General features: G+C 47.0%; 1 protein-coding gene across 2 annotated transcripts in view; it reads right to left on the bottom strand.

Moving 5' to 3' along the window:
- LOC140398583 (oxysterol-binding protein-related protein 7-like) overlaps positions 1-20,300 on the bottom strand; it is a 114,208-nt gene that overhangs the window by 13,203 nt on the left and 80,705 nt on the right. The window contains exons 14-20 of one of the 2 annotated variants that reach the window (XM_072487405.1): positions 16,368-16,464; positions 10,317-10,570; positions 9,791-9,928; positions 6,140-6,203; positions 4,572-4,650; positions 3,536-3,680; positions 2,057-2,201 (exon numbers count right to left, since the gene is read on the bottom strand). In XM_072487405.1, the coding sequence (XP_072343506.1) occupies positions 2,057-2,201; positions 3,536-3,680; positions 4,572-4,650; positions 6,140-6,203; positions 9,791-9,928; positions 10,317-10,570; positions 16,368-16,464 (922 nt within the window). The remainder of the gene's footprint in view (positions 1-2,056; positions 2,202-3,535; positions 3,681-4,571; positions 4,651-6,139; positions 6,204-9,790; positions 9,929-10,316; positions 10,571-16,367; positions 16,465-20,300) is intronic. The other variant, XM_072487406.1, reaches the window with a different exon arrangement.

Raw genomic sequence — 20,300 nt, 5'->3', positions numbered from 1 at the left:
TCTTTTTGGACACCCAAGGGCAATTTACCATGGCCAATCCACCTAACCCGCACATCTTTGGACTGTGGGAGGAAACCAGAGCACCCGGAGGAAACCCACGCACACACGGGGAGAACGTGCAGACTCCGCACAGACAGTGACCCAAGCCGGGAATCGAACCTGGGACCCTGGCGCGGTGAGGCCACCGTGCTAACCACTGTGCTACCCGGAGGTGGCTACGGAGACAGAGGGGCGAGGCCATGGGGGGATTCAGAAACAAGGATGAGAATTTTAAAATTGAGGAGTTGCTGGATTGGTAACCAATGTAGGTCAGCAAAACAGAGGGATGTTGGGTGAATGAGTTGGTGGGAGTTTTTTTTTTTTACATTCACTACACGATATTTATTGTCACGCAGGCACATATTCATTATATAAAAGGGAGGATGTCATAATATACACCAGTATATCATGGTGCAGGCACACACACACACACACTGATGGACATGCAGTGGGACCAATCAGCATACACAACACCGCAGCCAATCACCAGTGAGAGCACATGCACTATAAAGACAGGGGACAGGAGAGTTCCCGCTCATTCTAGTAGCAGCCAGCTCGGAGCACAAGAGCTCACAGCCTGCAACACAGACATTCACCATGTGCTGAGTGCATCACCTGGTTAGGACTAGGCAAGGATCAACAGTTAAAGCTGGTATTGCATTTACCCACAGTTCAAGTATGTTAATATAGTTAATATTATAATAAAATAGAGTTGCACCACTTCCAGTGTTGGTGACCTGTTTGTGATCCAGAACACCCAACACATCAGTATATACAATACAACAGTGGTGACTACCACACAGGGCGATCCAGGGGCTGGCGTCGGTTGTTAGGCCTGGTTGGGAGCTCCGAGGTCTGGGTCAGTGCCAAATCGAGGTCGGGGCTTCACTTCCGGTTTGGGCCCGATCCACTTCCAGGTCGTGGAGGTCAGGTCGGGTCGGGTCAGGTCAGGTCAAAAGGTCTCCACGGGCCTCGGAGGATGTACAAGCCTGCCTGCTGCAGATGCATCTGTCATGACAGTATTGGTGCAGTCCCTGTGGTAACCAAGTTCCTTCTTCACATCGAGAACCTCTTCCATTGTGTTGTGTGGCTTTACCACTGTGCTAAATGAGATAGATTTCAAACAGGCCTAGCAGCTCAATACTAGGCATTCGTGAGGGGCTGTGAGCCATCAGAAGCAGAAGTCCCATCAGAAGCAGAAGTCGAGTTGGTGGGAGTTAGGATACAGGTGGCAGGACCGGACATACTTTTGGATAGTGTCGCCTGGGGCCAGCATGCAGTCGTGAAATTAGACAGAGGACCAAGATCCTGAGGCCTGTTGTGGGGTTTCCAGGTTTAGAGTCTCAGTGAGGGCTACTGAAATATTATCAGAACTTAACCGATTTCCTTTACCTCCGTGGTATGCCAAGGCTCCAGCTACCTTAAGCACAGGTCAGATTTCATATCCGAGCCCCTCTGGCTCCACAATGCAGAGTGTTTTACTGATCCATCAGCCTGGGTGCAGTGGTAGCTCTCTCGCCTCAGAGTCAGAAGGATGTGGGGTTCAAGCCCGGCGCCCTGAACACCAACTCCAGCTTGACATCCCGAGGCAGGGCGGTCGGACGTGCTGACTTTCAGCCGACTTCCTGTTGCCCTCTCAGGACGCAAAGGGTCCCGTGACACAAAGTAGAGCTGGGATTTCTCGATTTAGAATGGCCAATATTTCCTCCCCCCCCCCCCCCCTTAGCTAACACCGAAAACAGATTATCTGGACGTTATCGAGTTGCTGTTTGTGGGAGCTTGCTGTGCATAAATTAGCTGCTGCATTTCCTACATTACAGCAGTGACTGCTCCTGAAAACTATTCCACTGGCTGTTGAAGAGCTTCGAAATCTTGAGTTTGCGTAAGGCGCTATACAAATGCAATACTTTCCTCTCATCAGGAATCTCCCTCTCTAGGAACATTGTCAAGAATGAATGTTGTACACATTGCTGAAAACGGAAGTGCCCACAATGGGAGAGAGTGTAAATATCCTTACTTGGTTTCCAAATGCACTTAGCAGATTGTGGCCCGCCACAGAAAATCCCCTCATGCCATTTGCCGAACAGTTGACGGATGACCCTTCCACTCTGATCCATCACGGAGCCGTGCACCTCATTTACATTCGAACTCCAGTATTTCGTCTGAAAAATAGAGAAAGCACCATTGGCAACACCCGGAGTGAGATTCAAACTTTATTTAGCTTTTACACATGGAGATTTGTTAAATATAAACACCTGGACTCGCACAAATCCTGAAAGGGCCATTCGTTGCGTCTCATTCGGCCAGTCACAAACTCCACCACGCACACTCCCCCGTCACCCTGTTTTCCCCCTCATTTGTACCGTCCAAGCCCTGATTCAAAAGGCGACATAAATCACTTGCACCCGGACGGTCTGTTCCACACACTCGGTGCAAAGCAGCTCAATTTAAACTGCGCACCTTACCTCTCCAGAGCTCATGCCTTCACCCTCTGGTCACAGAGCTTGAGGTGAGCAGGAGGATGGCAGAGGCAGTGGACAAGAGTTAAAACAAGGTAGAGCAATGTCTGAATGTCACAGTTCTCTGGTTTAAGGCTGGGAGCTAGAAATACATTCTGACAGCAGGTACTACAACCAGTCATCCAACCCAACCCAATACGGGCATCTTTTCTTCCTTGTCCTTTGGCTATATTAACCGCAAGTGGTCATAGAACATCAGTGGCCATTTGGTCCACCCTGCTGGTGCTGGACTGAGAAAAGCACAATCTAATTAGTCCCACTCCCCTACTTTTTCCCCATGGTGCTGCAAATTTTTCCCCTTCAAGTATTCACCCAATTCCCCTTTGAAAATCATTCTTGAATCTGCTTTCACCATATGCTCAGGTGGTCCCGATCGTAACTCCCGGTGTGAATTAACAAAGAAACATCTCACCTCTGGTTCTTTTTCCTCTGCCCTTCTGCTATTGGAAATAGGGGTTGTTTAGCACAGGGCTAAATCGCTGTCTTTGAAAGCAGAACAAGGCAGGCCAGCAGCACGGTTCAATTCCCGTACCAGCCTCCCCGAACAGGTGCCGGAATGTGGTGACTAGGGGCTTTTCACAGCAACTTCATTTGAAGCCTACTTGTGACAATAAGATATTTTCATTCATTTCATTTTCAGTTTCTCCCAATTTACTCTTCCAAGGGTTTGAACACCTTTATTAAGTCTTCTCCTTAACCTTCTCTTCCCATGGAGAACAGTCCCAGCTTCTCTACATAGCTGAAGTCCCACACCCCTAGTACTATCCTAGTAAATCCTCCAAGGTCTTGACATCCTTCCTGAAGTGCGCTGCCCAGAATTGGATACGACACTCCGTCTCTTTAGCGGATGCCTCCCAGCCTTCAGGGACAGACAAAAGGAAAGGAATTGCATGGGTACACCTTTTAGACATATTGCCGACAGTTCCAACTGGACTGCCCAGCGCCAGATGGGCAAGAACCCTCATGAGCAAACTCGCCTTGCAAAATGTCAGCCTGCAGTGACAGCTACTGCTCTTCAGGTTTGTTATCGTCACTTCCCCGTAATGTTCTATCCAACGCTGTCCACTCAGGATGTTGTGGATGCAGGACGTGATCTTATTCCACTGATAATGTTCGCCAAACCTGGGAATGTCACAGAAAACACGCTTGAAACAAATCGCCACAAATGTGTTGCATATATTTGAACCCTGCTCTCTCACGACCCATGAATAAATGCGTAAGTCACAGAATGATACAACACAGGAGGTCATTTAATCCATTGTATCCATGCTAGCTTTTGCTACAGCCATCCAACGAAGCCCACTTGCCCTGTAATGTTTTCCAGAATAAGCGTTTAACCAAATCCCTAATAGATACTACTATAGAATCTACTTCGACCACCCATTTAGGGACTGCATTCCAGATCATAATCACTCACCGCGTATAAAAACATTTGCTCATTTAGCCTTTGATCATTTTGCCAATCACCTTCAACCTGTGTCTTCTGTTGAATGACCCTGCTGCCACTAAAGTAGTTCCTCCTTATTTACCCCATCAAAACTCAACAATTTTGACACTATCCAGGACAAAGCAACCCGCTTGATTGGCACCCCTTCCACACACATTCACGCCCATCACCGCCACACACAGTGGCAGAAGCGGGTACCATCCACAAGATGCACTGCAGGAACTAATCAAGGTAGCACCGTCCAAACTCACAACCTCTACTGTCTAGAAGGACAAGGACAACAGATAGATGGGAATACCACCACCTGCAAGATCCCCTCCAGGTCACTCACCATTCAGACTTTGAATTATTACTCCATTCCTTCATTGCCGCTGGGTCACAATCCTGGAATTCCCTCCCATCAGCACTGGGGGTGTACCTACACCACTGGGACTGCAGCGGTTCAAGCCGACAGCTCACCACCACCTTCTCAAGGGCAATTAGGGATGGGCAATACATGCTAGCCTGGTCAGCGACACTCCTATCTCACAAATGTATTCAAAACAAATTCTAAATCAGGTACTTACTTTGGTAAACTCACATTCACCATTCCAACAGGCACAATCTCAAGGGACTTCCCCCAAAATTTGTTCTTCCATCTTACATCTGGAAGCAGAAAGAAGAAAGTATTGTGTTTTAAGTCATCATCGCTTTCAGATACAACCCATGGCTTTTCAAATGATGGAATTATTTTAAGAAATTGTGAGCAACAATAGACAGCCACTGGAACGAAGGAACATACAATACTATTGCAACCCATTTAGCCAGTCCCAATCACGAGCGGACTTGTGGTATGAAGCTTTAGTTTTCGGAGCAGGTGAGATGCAGCCTATTCAGTACCGAAATGAATAAAGCTGCCCACCACCTGTTAACTATTCGGGCAGGGAGCGGAGATGCCGGGAGCGGAGATGCAGGGAGCGGAGATGCAGGGAGCGGAGATGCCGGGAGCGGAGATGCCGGGAGCGGAGATGCCGGGAGCGGAGATGCCGGGAGCGGAGATGCCGGGAGCGGAGATGCCGGGAGCGGAGATGCCGGGCTCGTATTGTGCATTGAATTCGACTGACATTCATCAACCCTCAATTGCCAGAATCTATGTATAGTTATTTTTATTTACGTAATATTTTATTTTATGTCAAGTTATTCATATATAAAACTGACATCTTTATACAATTTTATATATTTTTATATATTGAGAAAGCTGGATGAAGCGTTAAGGCTCTTTTGAGGCCATAAAGGCACACGATGATTGAATTATATTGTGTCTGGGGCACTCAATTGCCCATGGTTATTATGGTGGCACTAAATTATTCATTGTTTCATATTTGTTCTGTTCCAGAGCACTTGATGTAACGGCTTCTGTTTATCTAGCGACAGACAGGCAAATCTGTGTCACATCTAAAAAGGCATTTTAAAAGATGCACCAGACTCCCCAGAGTTAAAAGCAGGTCCAGGTCGCTGAAGTGCTTTGCCTGATGCCAAGCTTGGTTGCTGAAAGCCTGCAGCTTGTAGGACAAAGGGAAGAGAACAGGAAGACTATATGGCCTAGGAGCAGAAGAAGGCCTTTCGGCCCATCGAGTCTGCTCCGCCATTCAATGAGAACATGACTGATCTGATACGATACTCCTCAACTCCACTTTCCCACCGAATCCCCATAACCCTCCATTCTCTTACTGATTGAAAATCTGGCTATCTCAGGAAGTAAGAAGCTCCACAGCTTTGAGAATACGAAAAAGAGTGAGCTGAGAGTAGGAGGCTCCCGAGAATATTATTGCCATAATGTGCTTTATTGCACCATAGCAACTGGCCCTGATCAATATTTACATTTAAGTAAAGCTACACATAACTCCACCTGCAATACTCTGATCAGCACTCACATTTTGTACCATGTGGTTTTAGCAGACAGCAAGACCATTTAATGCTGACCCCCACAGCTGTCCCTCCAGTTACATGGAAGGATGCGTGATTGATCATAAATAGTGACCCGGGTAACCACCATGACAGTTTTAGATTCAATTTCCACGATAATGGTTTCAAACTGCTCATTAAGCTGCTCTTTCCCCCCTCCCCTCCCCAAACCACTGCCAAAGAGACTAACCTTGCCAGAAGAGGAAGTTTTCTGATTCAGCATGACAGACAGAGACAGGAGGGTGGTGGCTGACCTGCAATAAACAAAATTAATTAGGAGGGACAGCATTATCTGGTCGCAAATTGGTGATCACAGCATTCCATTCCCTGCAGCCGCCTCCTTTTCCTCCCTTCTTTTTTTAAAAATAATAATCTTTCAATGTCACAAGTAGGCTTACAATAACACTGCAATGAAGTTACTGTGAAAAGCCCCTAGTCGCCGCACTCCGGCGCCTGTTCGTGTACACAGAGGGAGAATTCAGAATTCTCAGCCGGTATGGGAACAGAACCCGCGCTGCTGGCCTTGTTCTGCATCACAAACCAGCTGTCTAGCCCACTCAGCTAAACCAGCCCCTCTGCCTGGTGAGCGACAGATCCAGAGATGCTGGTACCTCATCGGACAGTCTGTGCCTCAGCATAGCTAGCTCGACGGCACCCAGTTCTGTTCTGGTCCAGGATTAGCTTCACGCTTGCATTAAACAGTCACCAGGGGGCGACCAAGGGCTGGACATTCCTCCTCAACACCAACTGTACTCACAACTCCAGCCGATAGCAGCCAAGGGCAGGTGACATGAAATATTGGGTAGGTTTTCCTCTCCCCAGCTGCTGCCTGACCAGCTGGGTGTTTTAACACATTTGTTAAGATGTCTCAAAGCTCTTTGGACATAACGAGTAACTTTTCAAATGCCGTGACTGTTGCCATAAGCAAGCACAATAACCAGGGAGGAATACAGGCCAGACCATCCTGCTCTTTCTCATTTATAAACAAAGCAGATGGGAGCGGGGACTATCAGCTCCACTGAAAGGCTGCACCTCCATGTCGCGCTCCCTCAGTACTGCACAGGAGAGATCCAGGTCATGGGTCTAATCCGCTCACCTGCAGATGATCGAGTTAAACTGACACTGGAGCAGAGAAAGATTAGGCCAACAACTGTAAATATTCAGTCAAGGGCAGCATGGTGGCGCAATGGGTTAGCCCTGCTGCCTCATGGCGCCGAGGTCTTAGGTTCGATCCCGGCTCTGTGTCACTGTCAGTGTGGAGTTTTCACATTCTCCCCGTGTTTGCGTGGGTTTCACCTCCACAACCCAAAGATGTGCAGGGTAGGTGGATTGGCCGCGCTAAATTGCCCCTTAATTGGAAAAAATGAAATGGGTACACCAAATTTATGTAAAACTGCTGGGGACTGGAGAGCTTTGTAGGAACTACAAGGAAAGGCTCAGGTGATAGTGCAGGCTATAGCACCACCAGGTGGTGAACCAGGAGCACAGTTAAAGTTGCAGAGCTAAATTCAGGTTATGAACTATTATTGCTGGCCCAATAAAAAGACTTGCATTGCGCACGTTTTGCAATCTCAGGCCATCTTTACAGGCAATGAAGGACTTCTGAAGGGCAGTCGCCGCTTTTAATGCAGAAAAACAGCCAATTTGCACCCAGCAATGTGATAACGATCAGATACTAATGTGTTTATCTGACAAAGCAGTTCTTGACCATCACAAGGGAAATTAGATAACCATCCCACACTACCACTGATTCCCATTCCTGAAGAATGTCAAGTAGAATATCTCACTGCTCCTGATTGGAACTCATGCCGCTCCCACCCACCCCACACACACTCCTAACAGCAGTGTGGGTGTACCTACACCACACGGACCTCAGCGGATCGAGACAGCAGCTCTTGAGGGCAATTAGGATTACCAATAAACGTTGGCTTTGCCAGTGATGCCCATATCGAGCGAATGAATACATGATTTACAGAATCATAGAATTTATAATGTAGAAGCAGGCCATTCTGCCCATTGAGTCTGCACCGGCTCTTTGAAAGAGCATCTTACCCAAGCCCACACCTCCACCCTATCCCCGTAACCCCACCCTTTTGGACACTAAGGGCAATTTATCATGGCCAATCCACCTAACCTGCACATCTTTGGACTGTGGGACGAAACCGGATCACCCGGAGGAAACCCACGCAGACACAGGGTGAACATGCAGATGGCGACCCAAGCCGGGAATCAAATCTGGGGCCCTGGAGCTGTGAAACAACTGTGCTAACCACTGTGCTACCGTGCTGCCCACACGGCAGATATATATTACAGATACACATTTTAAAACTAGAAATTCATTTCCATCACAGTTCAGGAAATATTTGCATGTTCAGAGGGGGTTCAATGAGGAAGTGGATATCAAAATTCTTGTCGCGAAATTCACTGATGCTCATCAAGGCTTCCCGAACTCACTTTGCATTGTCAATATCCAACACAGAAATGGAAGTTATAGCCACAGACCAAATACCAGTGACATTAACACTGAGCCAAAGTACACACATCCCTTCACTGCACATTGATAACAACATTATCATTTTCAACATGAGGCTGCACCAATTTGTTTCAAACAAATGGACAGAGAGGCTGCACCCATTGAAAACTAGGTTTAATTTGCAAAGAATAAAATTACTTAAAGAAAGCTACATTTGACTGGAATCCAGAGTAAAACTATGTCTTGAAACAATATATCAAATATCCTATTGCCTGTACACATTCCCTTTCAGTGCAACTTGAATTTCTGCTGTTTCGACACCTTTCATATCAATATCGCCCACATCACAAATTCACAGGCTCACATGTCTATTGTTTGTTTCAGATATGAAAATTGTCAACTTGTAATGAAAGTCTCTGAATTTTCCACAAACATGTTCAGGATCCAACTCTGACAGATGGCAACAGTCGGTTCAAAGGAGGTGGGCCTGGTCTCCTGGCGTGGGGCTGCTCATGTTATTTGGGCATAACAACAGCAGCCGTAGTGGAACACGGCAGAGATTATTGTGTGAAACGGAGCCAGGCAGGACCCAGCGGGTCTCTGCTCTGCCAGTGCTCAGTGAGTTCATCCCGGGGGGGGGTGTGCCGGCCACTGGGTAGGGAACGATGTGGCTGTTACTCCGCCCGAGTGAAAGAAGGAACAAAGAGGGGCGGGAAAGAATCAAAGGAGAATCCCCGCTCTTTCCGAGTTGCAAACTCCTTCTGCTGAGAACCAAAAATTTGGATGCAATAATTTGCAAACAGTGATGGCGTCTTCCAAAGTCAAGTAGCTCAAAACGGCTCACAGTCTGGCTTGCACTCCACCCATCACCTAAAACATTCCCTTTCTCCACCACTGGTGCACAGTGGCAGCAGCGTGTACCATTTACAAGATGCACCGCAGGAACTCACCAAGACTCTTCCAACAGCACCTTGCAAACCCATGGCCTTTACCACCTAGAAGAACAAGGGCGGCAGATGCATGGGATAACCACCAGTTGGAAGTTCCCCTCCAAGCCAGACACCACCCTGGCTTGGAAATATATCGCCGTCCCTTCACTGTTGCTGGGTCAAAAGCCTGGAACTCCCTCCCTAACAGCACCGTGGGCCTTCCTACACCACGTGGACTGCAGCAGTTCGCCAGCTCACCACCACCTTCTCAGGACAATTGGGGTGGGAAATAAATGCCTACCTATGCACCAAGAGCAAACAGAAAATACGCACAAAAAATGTGGCCCCTTGGCTGGGGTACCTTCAATTTGTAAACTGGAGCTGTACCTTCAGGAGAGGGGGAGGAAAGTGAGAATACGCCAGTGAAGATAATAAATACCTGTTCTCCAATAAACTGAAAACCCTTATCTTCTCTTATACATTCATACGTTTCGCCAAGGACGGGGTTGAATGGCTTGCTCCTCGCTCTGTAATAAGCGGAAGCATATCCCGACACCGCAAAGGCAGCAATGTAAATCTGCAGGAAAATAAGGAAAGCGGTAACTGTGATTGAGCCAGTGCAGAGAGAGAAACAGAGCAAGCTGGGACAGACATCATTCAGTATTACCACAGAATCCCGCTCATTCGGATCGGTCCCTCACCAAGGGCAGAGTTTTACAGTGTCCCCCCCTTAGTGGGTTTGCAGGTAGGACGCCCCAGGTGACCTTGCCAATTACATGCAAACCTGGCAATAGTTGTTGGCCTTGTCAGCGATGCTCACATCCCACAGATGAACAAAGACATAAAGACACAAATAAAATAAAATTCATATCGGTGGTGAAAGGAAGGAACCAGATTCTCTCGTTTGAAGAGGTGGCAGCACCCACCTAGCTGTTTGATAGCACGGAGCAGATTAGTGAGTTTACCATGCGCTCAAACGGATCGGAGGTCCTGCTTGCCGTGTCCAAAAGTTGACTGAATTCCAGCTCCTCACAGAGTCGCTGCAGCGTGTTCAGCGGTTCGTTCAGCTGAACCGGCATGGAGACCTTAGACAGGTCTTTTCCAATGTTGTTCTTCAGGACGTTCCACAGGCTGACGTTGCTCAGGTTTGGGCCTGCAGCTGGGAGACATGTCCGGCGTTGAATCCCATCAACGGAACTGCAGCTCGGAGGTTCTGCTGCTTTACAATTTAGAGGAGAAAAAAGAAATGGGAGGTTTTAATCTGGTCTCGGGTTCTCTAACTCAGATATCATTAACACACAATAAGAAGTCTTACAACACCAGATTGAAGTCCCAACAGGTTTGTTTCGAATCGCTAGCTTTCAGAGCACAGCTCCTTTATCAGGTATACTCACCTGATGAAGGAGTTGCGCTCCGAAAGCTAGTGAGTTGAAAAAAGCCTGTTGGACTTTAACCTGGTGTTGTAAGACTTCTTATTGTGCCCACCCCAGTCCAACACCGGCATCTCCACATCGTGATTAACGCACAAAACACAGAAGCCCTTGTTGTCGGAGGATTTCCCCTCCCCCAAAATCAGTCCACAGCCTCCCTCTCCGCACATCTGTAACCCCCCCCCCCCCCAGTCCTGCATCTCTTCAAGATCTCAGCATTCCTCCAGCTCGGGCCTCTTGCGTATCACTGAGTTCCTTCATTCCGGCGCATGCATGTGCCTGCAGCTGCCTAGGCCGCAATCTCTGGAATTCCCTACCCAAGTCTCTCCCTTCTCCTTCAAGATACTCCATAAAACCTCCCCTTCTGACAAAGCGACTCGTCCCTCTGTCCTCGCACCTCCATATGGTCCGATGTCAAATCTGATTTGATGGTTACTCGAATGAGGCACTTTTGGAACGTCAAGGGCGCTATATAAATGTCACCTGTTGCTGGCGAAAGCTCTCTCTGCTAAGTTTACAGCCGCAGTTTTCTTAAAGAAGGAGAAATATAATCAACCAGGCTCGGGTAGATTGGCTTTTCTCTTAGCTAATAATCACTGGTTGCTTACCTAGTTCCGAACTGCTGAAAATCTATATGATCTGCATTAATCATCATAAGCGCTTATTGTCACAAGTAAGCTTCAATGAAGTTACTGTGAAGGGCCCCTAGTCGCCACATTCCGGTGCCTGTTCGGGGAGGCCGGTACGGGAATTGAACCCGCGATGCTGGCCTTGTTCTGCATTACAAGCCAGCTGTTTAGCCCACTGTGCTAAAGCAGGTAACGCTTTGGCATGCACCATTCCAACACCCACTCAATCTGTGGGCGACCACCCCAGTTTCTCTGCAGATCGTTCAATTGATGAAACAGAATTAACTCCAAAGAAGTGACAAACTTCAAAGAAGTGTGGAAGAAGCCACACTTCCAAAGTCGATTTCATGAATTTGCATTCCTGGCCCAGAGTTTCACACAACGAAACAGTAAACCAGTTAACTCAGAGATTTTAATGTGCTGACAAAATATAATTTAGAGGAAAATGGCCCCTAGTGGCAAATGCAGCAATAGGTTGCATTGATATAGCGCCGTTAACATAGTTACAGGAAGAGCAGCACGGTGGCCTAGTGGTTAGCACAGATTCCTCACGGCGCCGAGGTGCCAGGTTCGATCCCAGCCCTGGGTCACTGTCCGTGTGGAGTTTGCACATTCTCCCTGTGTCTGCGTGAGTTTCGCCCCCACAACCCAAAGATGTGCTGGCTAGGTGGATTGGCCACACTAAATTGCCCCTTAATTGGAAAAAATAATCGGGTAATCTAAATTTATTTTAAAAAACATAGTTGCAGGAGTGCAGTCAGAAACCTTTTAAACTTCAAACCAAAGGAGGTTAAAACTTGGTCAATGCAATTGGCTTTAGGGAGAGCGATAGATGAGGCGCGAGGGTGTTTAGGAAGGAAATTCCAAAGCTTAGAGCCCTAACAGTGAGGCGAGGGAAGTGAGGTTTGCACCAGGGGCCCGATTTGGAGAGGTGTAGAGTTACTGGTGGGTTGCAGAGCAGTGGAGAGTCTGGTTCGGTTTGAGATAGTGGCCCAAGGACAGGGATGAAATCAATGTTGAAAGAACAGTTTGCGGTTTACAGCAGAGGGCTGAGGGAGATGGCGGTGAGGCGGGCGAAAAATTTGATTACACTGAAGGGAACTGAAGTTTTAGTTTGTGCAAAGAATTAGATCAGCAATCTCCAAGATACACGAGGGTTCAAAATCTCAACCGGACCACTAGGGGGAGATGTCGAACAAAGCAGAGATTCATCCCAGAGGTGATCTGATCGTGAGACCTCCTTCAACCAGAGACCGCATACTACTATTCTGTCGAGGGTTCTCCACCCTCCACCCAACCACCAGAGAGAGAGAGGGAGAACCAAATTAAAGGAATGAGAAAAGAGGTCACTTTCATGCAATATTCAAGGGTCTGCATACTGAGCTTCATTCTTGGAGTTTATCCAAGTATTTTCGGCAAGGGACGTCAGTCCTAAGAAAATGGAATACTTCACATTTTCTCCACTTTTGTATTATTGAACTGTCAGGTTAGCTACCGTAATTAACCTTGGATGTTTCGTCAGATTGCAAGAGGTTGCGTGCATCAACGCGAGGGACTATAGCACGGTGGAATGAGATGGCTTCACAATACAGCTAACCAGGCTCTCAATCGCCTCCTCTTCCCCCTCCCCCAGGGCCAGCATGGGACCTACATCTGCTGCACGGATCCCTTGCACGAAATGAGTTAGAACGGTCTCGCTATGTTTTTTGAATTAGGTTGGATCCACAGCATAAGACTGGTTTGTGTTGTGCAGTTAAACTGATCATCTCACTTGGCAAAAACAGAATTCAGGAAGTCCATTCCCAGGACTGCACCCCTCCCTCCTACATTCTTCAGATGTTTGAAGCCTAGCCAGACTAATACCATCTTATCTTTTATTCCTCCCAATCTTAGCAATATGCCCTTCACCCGACCCCTTGGTTCCTCATTTTGTTTTTGCGACTTACAAGAAACATCTTGCTAAAGGCAGCAGAGCTCAACTCACTGCGCCACCCATTTCCTTCAGCTTGTGGTTTATTTTGTCACCTCAAAAATCCCAGTGTTTACGCCCAGTGAGCTCTCTCTCTCTCTCTCGATATTTTCTTTAGAGCAGAGGAGGGTCACGGGGAGAGGTGATAAAGGCATCGAAAGTTAAGAGTAGACGGGGAGAAACTGCTTTAATGGCAAGTGGGCAGTAACCAAAGGACACAGATTTAAGATGAGTGGCAGCCTTCTGTCCTGTACGGTGATGGTATGTGCCGTGTTGGTCAACTCTAGGTTAAGCATCACCTGGTTTGGCTCAGGAGCCACACTTCGGCGTGGCAGACTCTGTCCCAATTGGCTGCTGAGGATAACAGTGGGCTGGGAAGATACACGATTCCCTGGCCCCCGTTTTCTCTGGGCCGTCTTCTCGGCCAACTGAGCTTTCCCAAACAGTCAGCCTCCAGAGGCCAAGGCCCTCAGCCGCTGTCTCCCAGTTGCCACCGTCAATGTCTGCCATCTCCATATCTTGCTTGCAGATGTCTTTGTAGCGGAGGTATGCAAGCCAATACCCAGTGCACAATGCACCAACCAGAAGGCCTTTGGATGGATGCCAGTATTGGCACCCACCAGGACCTCTAAACTGGTGACCTTGTTCTGCCAAGAGATGCATCTGAGACAGTGAAGGTGGAACATGTTCAGCCTTTCCGCGGGTCTAAAATATGTTGTCCAGGTCTCACCACTGTAGAGGAGTACGCTGAGGATGCAAGCTTGGTGCACTCACAGGTGATGTTTTTGGTCAGGTTCCGGTTGCTCCACACTCTCTTACTCAACTTTGACATAACAGTTGCACCTTTGGTGAACCGGTATTGGTTTCAGCACCAAGTGACAGATTGTTGATAATTGTGGAGCTGAGCTATGTGAGGCTAGGACCCACCTTCAGTGCCACGTCGTCAATTCTGACAGATGGCGGTGTGGAAACATTCTGGACCATGATCGCTCCTCAGTCTTTTGGCCAAGATCAAGCCCAAGATCAGGTGTACTGCCTGTTCCTATCAGCTTGGATCTAATATCTTCTCTTCTGGAGACCAATTTGAATTGCTTTTTGGAGCAAGTAATGAGATGGATTAAGGGCTTGCCCTGCCCACTCTGCACATTTGCTTTGTAACTTCAAGAAAGGAATAAAATAAAATCATCCTGGACCACGACGTTTGTCTTTCTATTGCTGATGATCAAACCAAACTCTACAAGCCTGAGAGATTCTGTCCATTTGCCGCTGAAGGTGTCCCTCAGTATGGAATGCTAGTGCAGCATCATCGTCACACAGCAACGTTCTGATGAGGACTTGGCACACTTTTGTCTTGGATCTCAGTCAAGCAGCGTTGAAATGAAATGAAATGAAAATTGCTTATTGTCACAAGTAGGCTTCAAATGAAGTTACCGTGAAAAGCCCCTAGTCGCCACATTCCGGCACCTGTTCGGGGAGGCTGGTACGGGAACAGATTCCTGTGAGTTTCGTTATGAGTAGACACGCACTGTAGACCTGAGGTGGATCTCAGTCAAGCAACGTTGAACAGATTCCTGTAAGTTTCGGTCTGAGTAGACACGCTCTGTAGACCTGAAGCATATGACAGCAGCAAAGAGAAGAATATGCCAAAGAATGTGGGTGCCAGAACACAACCCGTTTGACTCCATTGTGAATCTCAAAGGTTTCTGATTTTGGCCCCATCACAGGTGATCTTACCCATCATGGAAAGAGGATATCAAATTGAGCAGCTGAGGAGGGTGGAACATTTTCTCCAACAGCGTAAATAGACTGTCTTTACTCACATGGTTGAATGTCTTGATGAGAATGATGCAGGCAGTATATAGCGGTGTCCTTTGTATACGGTATTTCTCTTCCAGTTGCCAGACTGCGAAGGTCATGTCAACTGTAGATCTTCCAACTAAAAACCATGCTGGCTTTCGGGATAGATGCGTCCAGTCAGGATCTACAGTCTGACCAGGGCGACACGGGTAAATACTTTCCGCAGAGTGCTCAGCAGTGGGATGCCTCAATAGGTCTCGCAGTCACTGTGGGTTGCCCTTGTCTTTGTACAGCATCAAACTAGGCCAGGGGAGTAGTAGGGAAGGACAGGAATGGGAAGGACAGATGATGCAGACACCGGGGTGCGAGGTTAAACAGATCGGCGGGAAGACACAGTAGAAGAATCGGAATAAAAAGATCTTTGAAAATCAATGACACCGAGCCGAGGAGATACAATGGCAGTCAATCGGCGAGCAAGAACTTTGTGCAGAGGAATGGGACAGAGAGAGAAAAAGAGAACAAAAAAAAAATTAAATCTAAGAGGGAAAAAGTCTGTTCTCTAGGAAGGTGGAGAGCTCTAAATGAGTTGAAGTGTGTGTAGGCGAGACTTGTAAGGACTGAGATTGAATGTTTTGGAGGAACAATCATAGAATTTACAGTGCAGAAGGAGGCCATTCAGCCCATCGTGTCTGCACCGGCCCCTACAAAGAGCACCCTACCCAAGCCCACGTATCTACCCTATCCCCGTAACCCCCACGTAACATTTTGTGGACACTAAGGGCAATTTATCATGGCCAATCCACCTAACCCGCACATCTTTGGACTGTGGGAGGAAACCGGAGCACCCGGAGGAGACCCACGCAGACACGGGGAGGATGTGCAGACTCCGCACAGACAGTGACCCAAGCCGGGAATCAAACCTGGGACCCTGGAGCTGTGAAGCAACTGTGCTACCCACAATGCTACCGTGCTGCCCCCAAAGACTTTGTGAAGGCCAAGCTAGAGTCAGAATCCAGGAAGGAGGATAGGATGGGGCTCTAGGACATAGCATTTCTGGCACAAGTTGAACGTAACATGCTGCGCTGGATGGAGATCTCAGGATATAATTGCTGCACTAACTTGCAGCTACTTTGCACAGATTTCAAAATGTGCAGATGGTCCCTCATATTATTGATTTTAACACGAACGAACCTGTCAGTTCCTGAATGGATACATCCACAGTGTCTAGATTCTCCTCAGAGTTACTGTTGGTAATTTCGCTGGTGGTGGAGTCGTCATCATCCGACATCTGTGACAAAGGAAAGTGCTTTAAGATTTACAACAGGTTTAAAAATGAATGCCGATGATGTATTTTGCTGAATGAGTTCTAACCATGAAAACAGACAGGGATGTTCCAAACTCAAACATGATGGGCTGAATGGACACTTCCTGTGTTGTGAGCTTCAATGAGTAGTGTCACGTGAGAGTACCTTTAAGAAATGGGTGTTTATAAATGGGTGTGTATATAAATATCTGTAGGGAGAGTACCTTTAAGAAATGGGTGTTTATTACTGCAGTGATGTCAGAGAGTGGGTGGAGCTGGGCTGTCTGTCAGCTTTTTACTTTCGCTTTAGGCTTTTTGCTGCAGGGTGGGTTTGGTTTCATTTTAGTTTTGGAGAAGCTGCAATCACAGCAGGATGTCTGTGAATCTCTGCAAGCTTATGGATGTTCATTTGCTGATTTCAACGTGGTAACTGTTCTTAGTAGTGAAGTTAAGCCTGATGTCTTTCTGTAAAAAGGTGCTTTTAAGTCTTAAGGATGTTAAAAGGAAAGCTTAAAGGATTACTTAGTGTTGTATTCTTTGGGGGTTGTATTTGAATTAATATTTGCTAAGATGTTCACTGTATGTTTTAAAAAGGTTAACTTGAGTTCATAGAATAAACATTGTTTTGCTTTAAAAAATACTTTTCCCTTTCTGCTGTACCACACCTGTAGAGTGGGCCGTGTGCTCCCCATACCACAATCTAGTAAAAGTTGTGGGTCAGGTAAACTCCATGATGCACTTTGGGGTTCTCTAAACCCTGGCCCACAACAGTAGACACACTGCCTCAACGAGTGATTCCTGGTTTTGTTTGCTATTTAAAAAGGTCATGCTTATACCAATTAACTGTCAGAGCCAGGTATCTAGTTTCTGAGCTAACTTAGTGGTAAATATATTTAGAAAAGTGATACTAGGTCATATGGACTCGGGGCTAATTGTTTGGGCCGATTAGCCAGCCATAATTTGGCTGTGTTTGGAGCGTTCCGATTAGCCTTCGGTGATCCTGGGCTGGGGAAAGTTATGGTTAAAGAAGTCAGCCATGATTCCTAGTCTCCTGTTGAGTGGGGGGCTGCACAGGGTGAATTCGACTGCTCGTGTGCAAAGATGTGTTTGATCCAGTTTAAAGCGGATTTTGCTGGAATCGCCGTCGACAATGCCGCCGGGGATGACGGGCTGGCTGGGGGACCTTTTCGACTTCCTCCTGTTGGAGAAGATAAAGTTTGTATTGAGGGGATCTGCGGAGGCCTTTGAGACACGGTGATGACTGTTCACGACCATGTTTGAGGAATTGTTTGTCATGGGGGGGGGGGTTCTGTACGAACTGTAAGCCGTGAGATGTGGAGAATGTTCTCTGACTTATTTATGTTTTTGTGCTTTGAAATATATTTGGAATAAAATACATTTTTAAAAATGGTTCTTCGTCTCCATTGCAGTTCAGTAACTCGCATGGAAAGTGTTCGCTGTGCGAGGGACGGATACGAATTAGCAAGGATGAGCGCAATGGTCAAACAGAATGTTGCCATTCACGCACCAAGTCTGGCCAGTTGGGAAGCAAGGTATCCATGAATCCATATCCCAACAACGGTCGGATACTTCCAGAAGAGTTCCCGCCAACCCCAGGGAATAATTTTCCAGTGTAGTTTTATGTTGTGTCGCCTATAAATGGAAATATTGTGGGGAAACAAAAAAAAAAAAACATAGTCCAATTGGCCAGTGTGGCAATCCCATTCATTATTCCTCACACATCAATTTTTAAATTAAAAAATGAATCAATTTAGTATACCCAATTAATTTTTCTCCAATTAAGGGGCAATTTAGCGTGTTCAATCCACCTACCCTGCACATCTTTGGGTTGTGGGGTCGAAACCCACGCAGACACGCGGAGAATGTGCAAACTCCACACGGACAGTGACCCAGAGCCGGGATCGAACCTGGGACCTCGGCGCCGTGAGGCAGCAGTGCTACCACTGCGTCACCGTGCTGCCCACACATCAATTTATGACCATTCAACACCATGTGCTTCCCACAGGCTCAATAAGAATCAGTGGAATACTTCCAAGGAAATACACAGGGCTGGGAGCTCTCTGGTCCCTCTGTCAGTCTCTGGAGACATACCCGTAACATAACAATAGCGTGTGAACGTAAGACACAAACTTTATTCTTCTTGATCCATCTCTCACAGGCACATGAGCTCCATGTGCAATTTTAAAGTCTGTTGTTTTTATCCATTGCCAGAGCCTACTCAAAAGTCTTCAGAGATTTATACTGACATCATACCGTAAACGATATTCAAACACTGATGTTACTTTGGGTCTCAAAGTATCTTTTTCTAAGAGACATCTATATTCTATTTTGAAGACAGTGACATGAGGTAACTTGGGCATACGAGTCCAAAATGCAGCACCAGGAATGCTCTCAAGACAAGTATTATCCCAAGACAAATGTGAGAATTGCTCCCCGTGTATTTTAGAAAAATTATTTCATGGGATGTGACGGGATAGGGACTTCCTGCCCATCCCGAATTGCCCTCAAGGAGGTGGTGGTGAGGCACCTTCTTGAACCGCTGCAATCCATGTGGTGTAGGTACATGTTGGGGAGGGAGTTCCAGGATTTTGACCAGTAACAGTGAAGTAACGGCCATATAGTCCCAAGTCAGGATGATGAGTGACTTGATATGCAAGGAAAGATCCAAAACCTCTTTAACTGAATTTCTCCAACAATTTCCACACCACCAATACGGACTCCATAAACAATTTCCTCTGCTGGTTTGGCCAGACGTTCACCTTTTGCAACGGGTATTAGGTTGCTCAATGATGAGGCGGAAACACACTTGAGCCGGGCCCTGTAGACACGCAAGCTTTCCAACAACCAGCAGAGAGCAGCAATGAATCTGGCAATTATCCCTTTCCGAACCTAAGGTTGTTGCAGCAACAATGACGTGCTTATCCTTGGGTCATCATTCTCCTCCGTCCAGTCTGCATCAGGTCCCTGGTCGCTTGCGACTACAATTCTCCATCCCACTCTCGATCTGGTCCCTCAGCCCCAGACACTGTCTGAATGAAGCTGAATGCAAGTTCGAGGAACAGCGTTTAATCTTTCGATTATACATTTTACACCCTCTCAGCCTGAACTCTTTATTGTAATATACATTTCGAGTACCCAATTCTTTTTTTCCAATTAAGGGGCAATTTAGCATGGCCAATTCACGTACCCTGCACATTTTGGGCTGTGGGTGAGACTCACGCAGACACGGGGAGAATGTGCAAACTCCACACGGACAGTGACGCAGGACCGGGATCGAACCTGTGCTAACCACTGTGCCACCCTGTGCCACTCAACTCTTTCGGCAACTTTTAAGGTTATAACCACTGACCCATTTTCTAGATCAGCAGGTGCTGGCATTGATTCTGCCATAACCACCTAGGCAGCTTGAATATTCCTCACCAAATGCTTGTGGCTGAGTGTGCATCGGATTTTGGAAATTTTTGGGATTTCGCAATATAATGTGATAATGTGCACGTGTGACGCGTTGGGACCTGTGCATTGCCCGGGATCCTTCCCAGAGCCTTCTCACTCGCAACGTCACATCAGCGCTCGAAGTAGTGCAGACTTTGGAATTTTTTTGTTTTCAGAATTTCGGATGAGTGAGTATTTAGTAAGTAAGTACGTATTTACTTACCTGCACCTCCCTCTGCATCCATCGTTTGTTTCTTTACTTGTCCCATCGCCAACCCCTTTAGTTTGCACCATCTCTTTAGTCATTTAATGACTCTTACCCTGCACTCCATCGCAGACCTTCTTCTTGTTCTTTCCTCTTTCCCCTC

This window comes from Scyliorhinus torazame, chromosome 21, assembly GCF_047496885.1.
Source record: "Scyliorhinus torazame isolate Kashiwa2021f chromosome 21, sScyTor2.1, whole genome shotgun sequence".
In the NCBI taxonomy this organism is placed as follows: Eukaryota; Metazoa; Chordata; class Chondrichthyes; order Carcharhiniformes; family Scyliorhinidae; genus Scyliorhinus; species Scyliorhinus torazame.
This window is presented reverse-complemented; position numbering and strand designations above follow the sequence as displayed.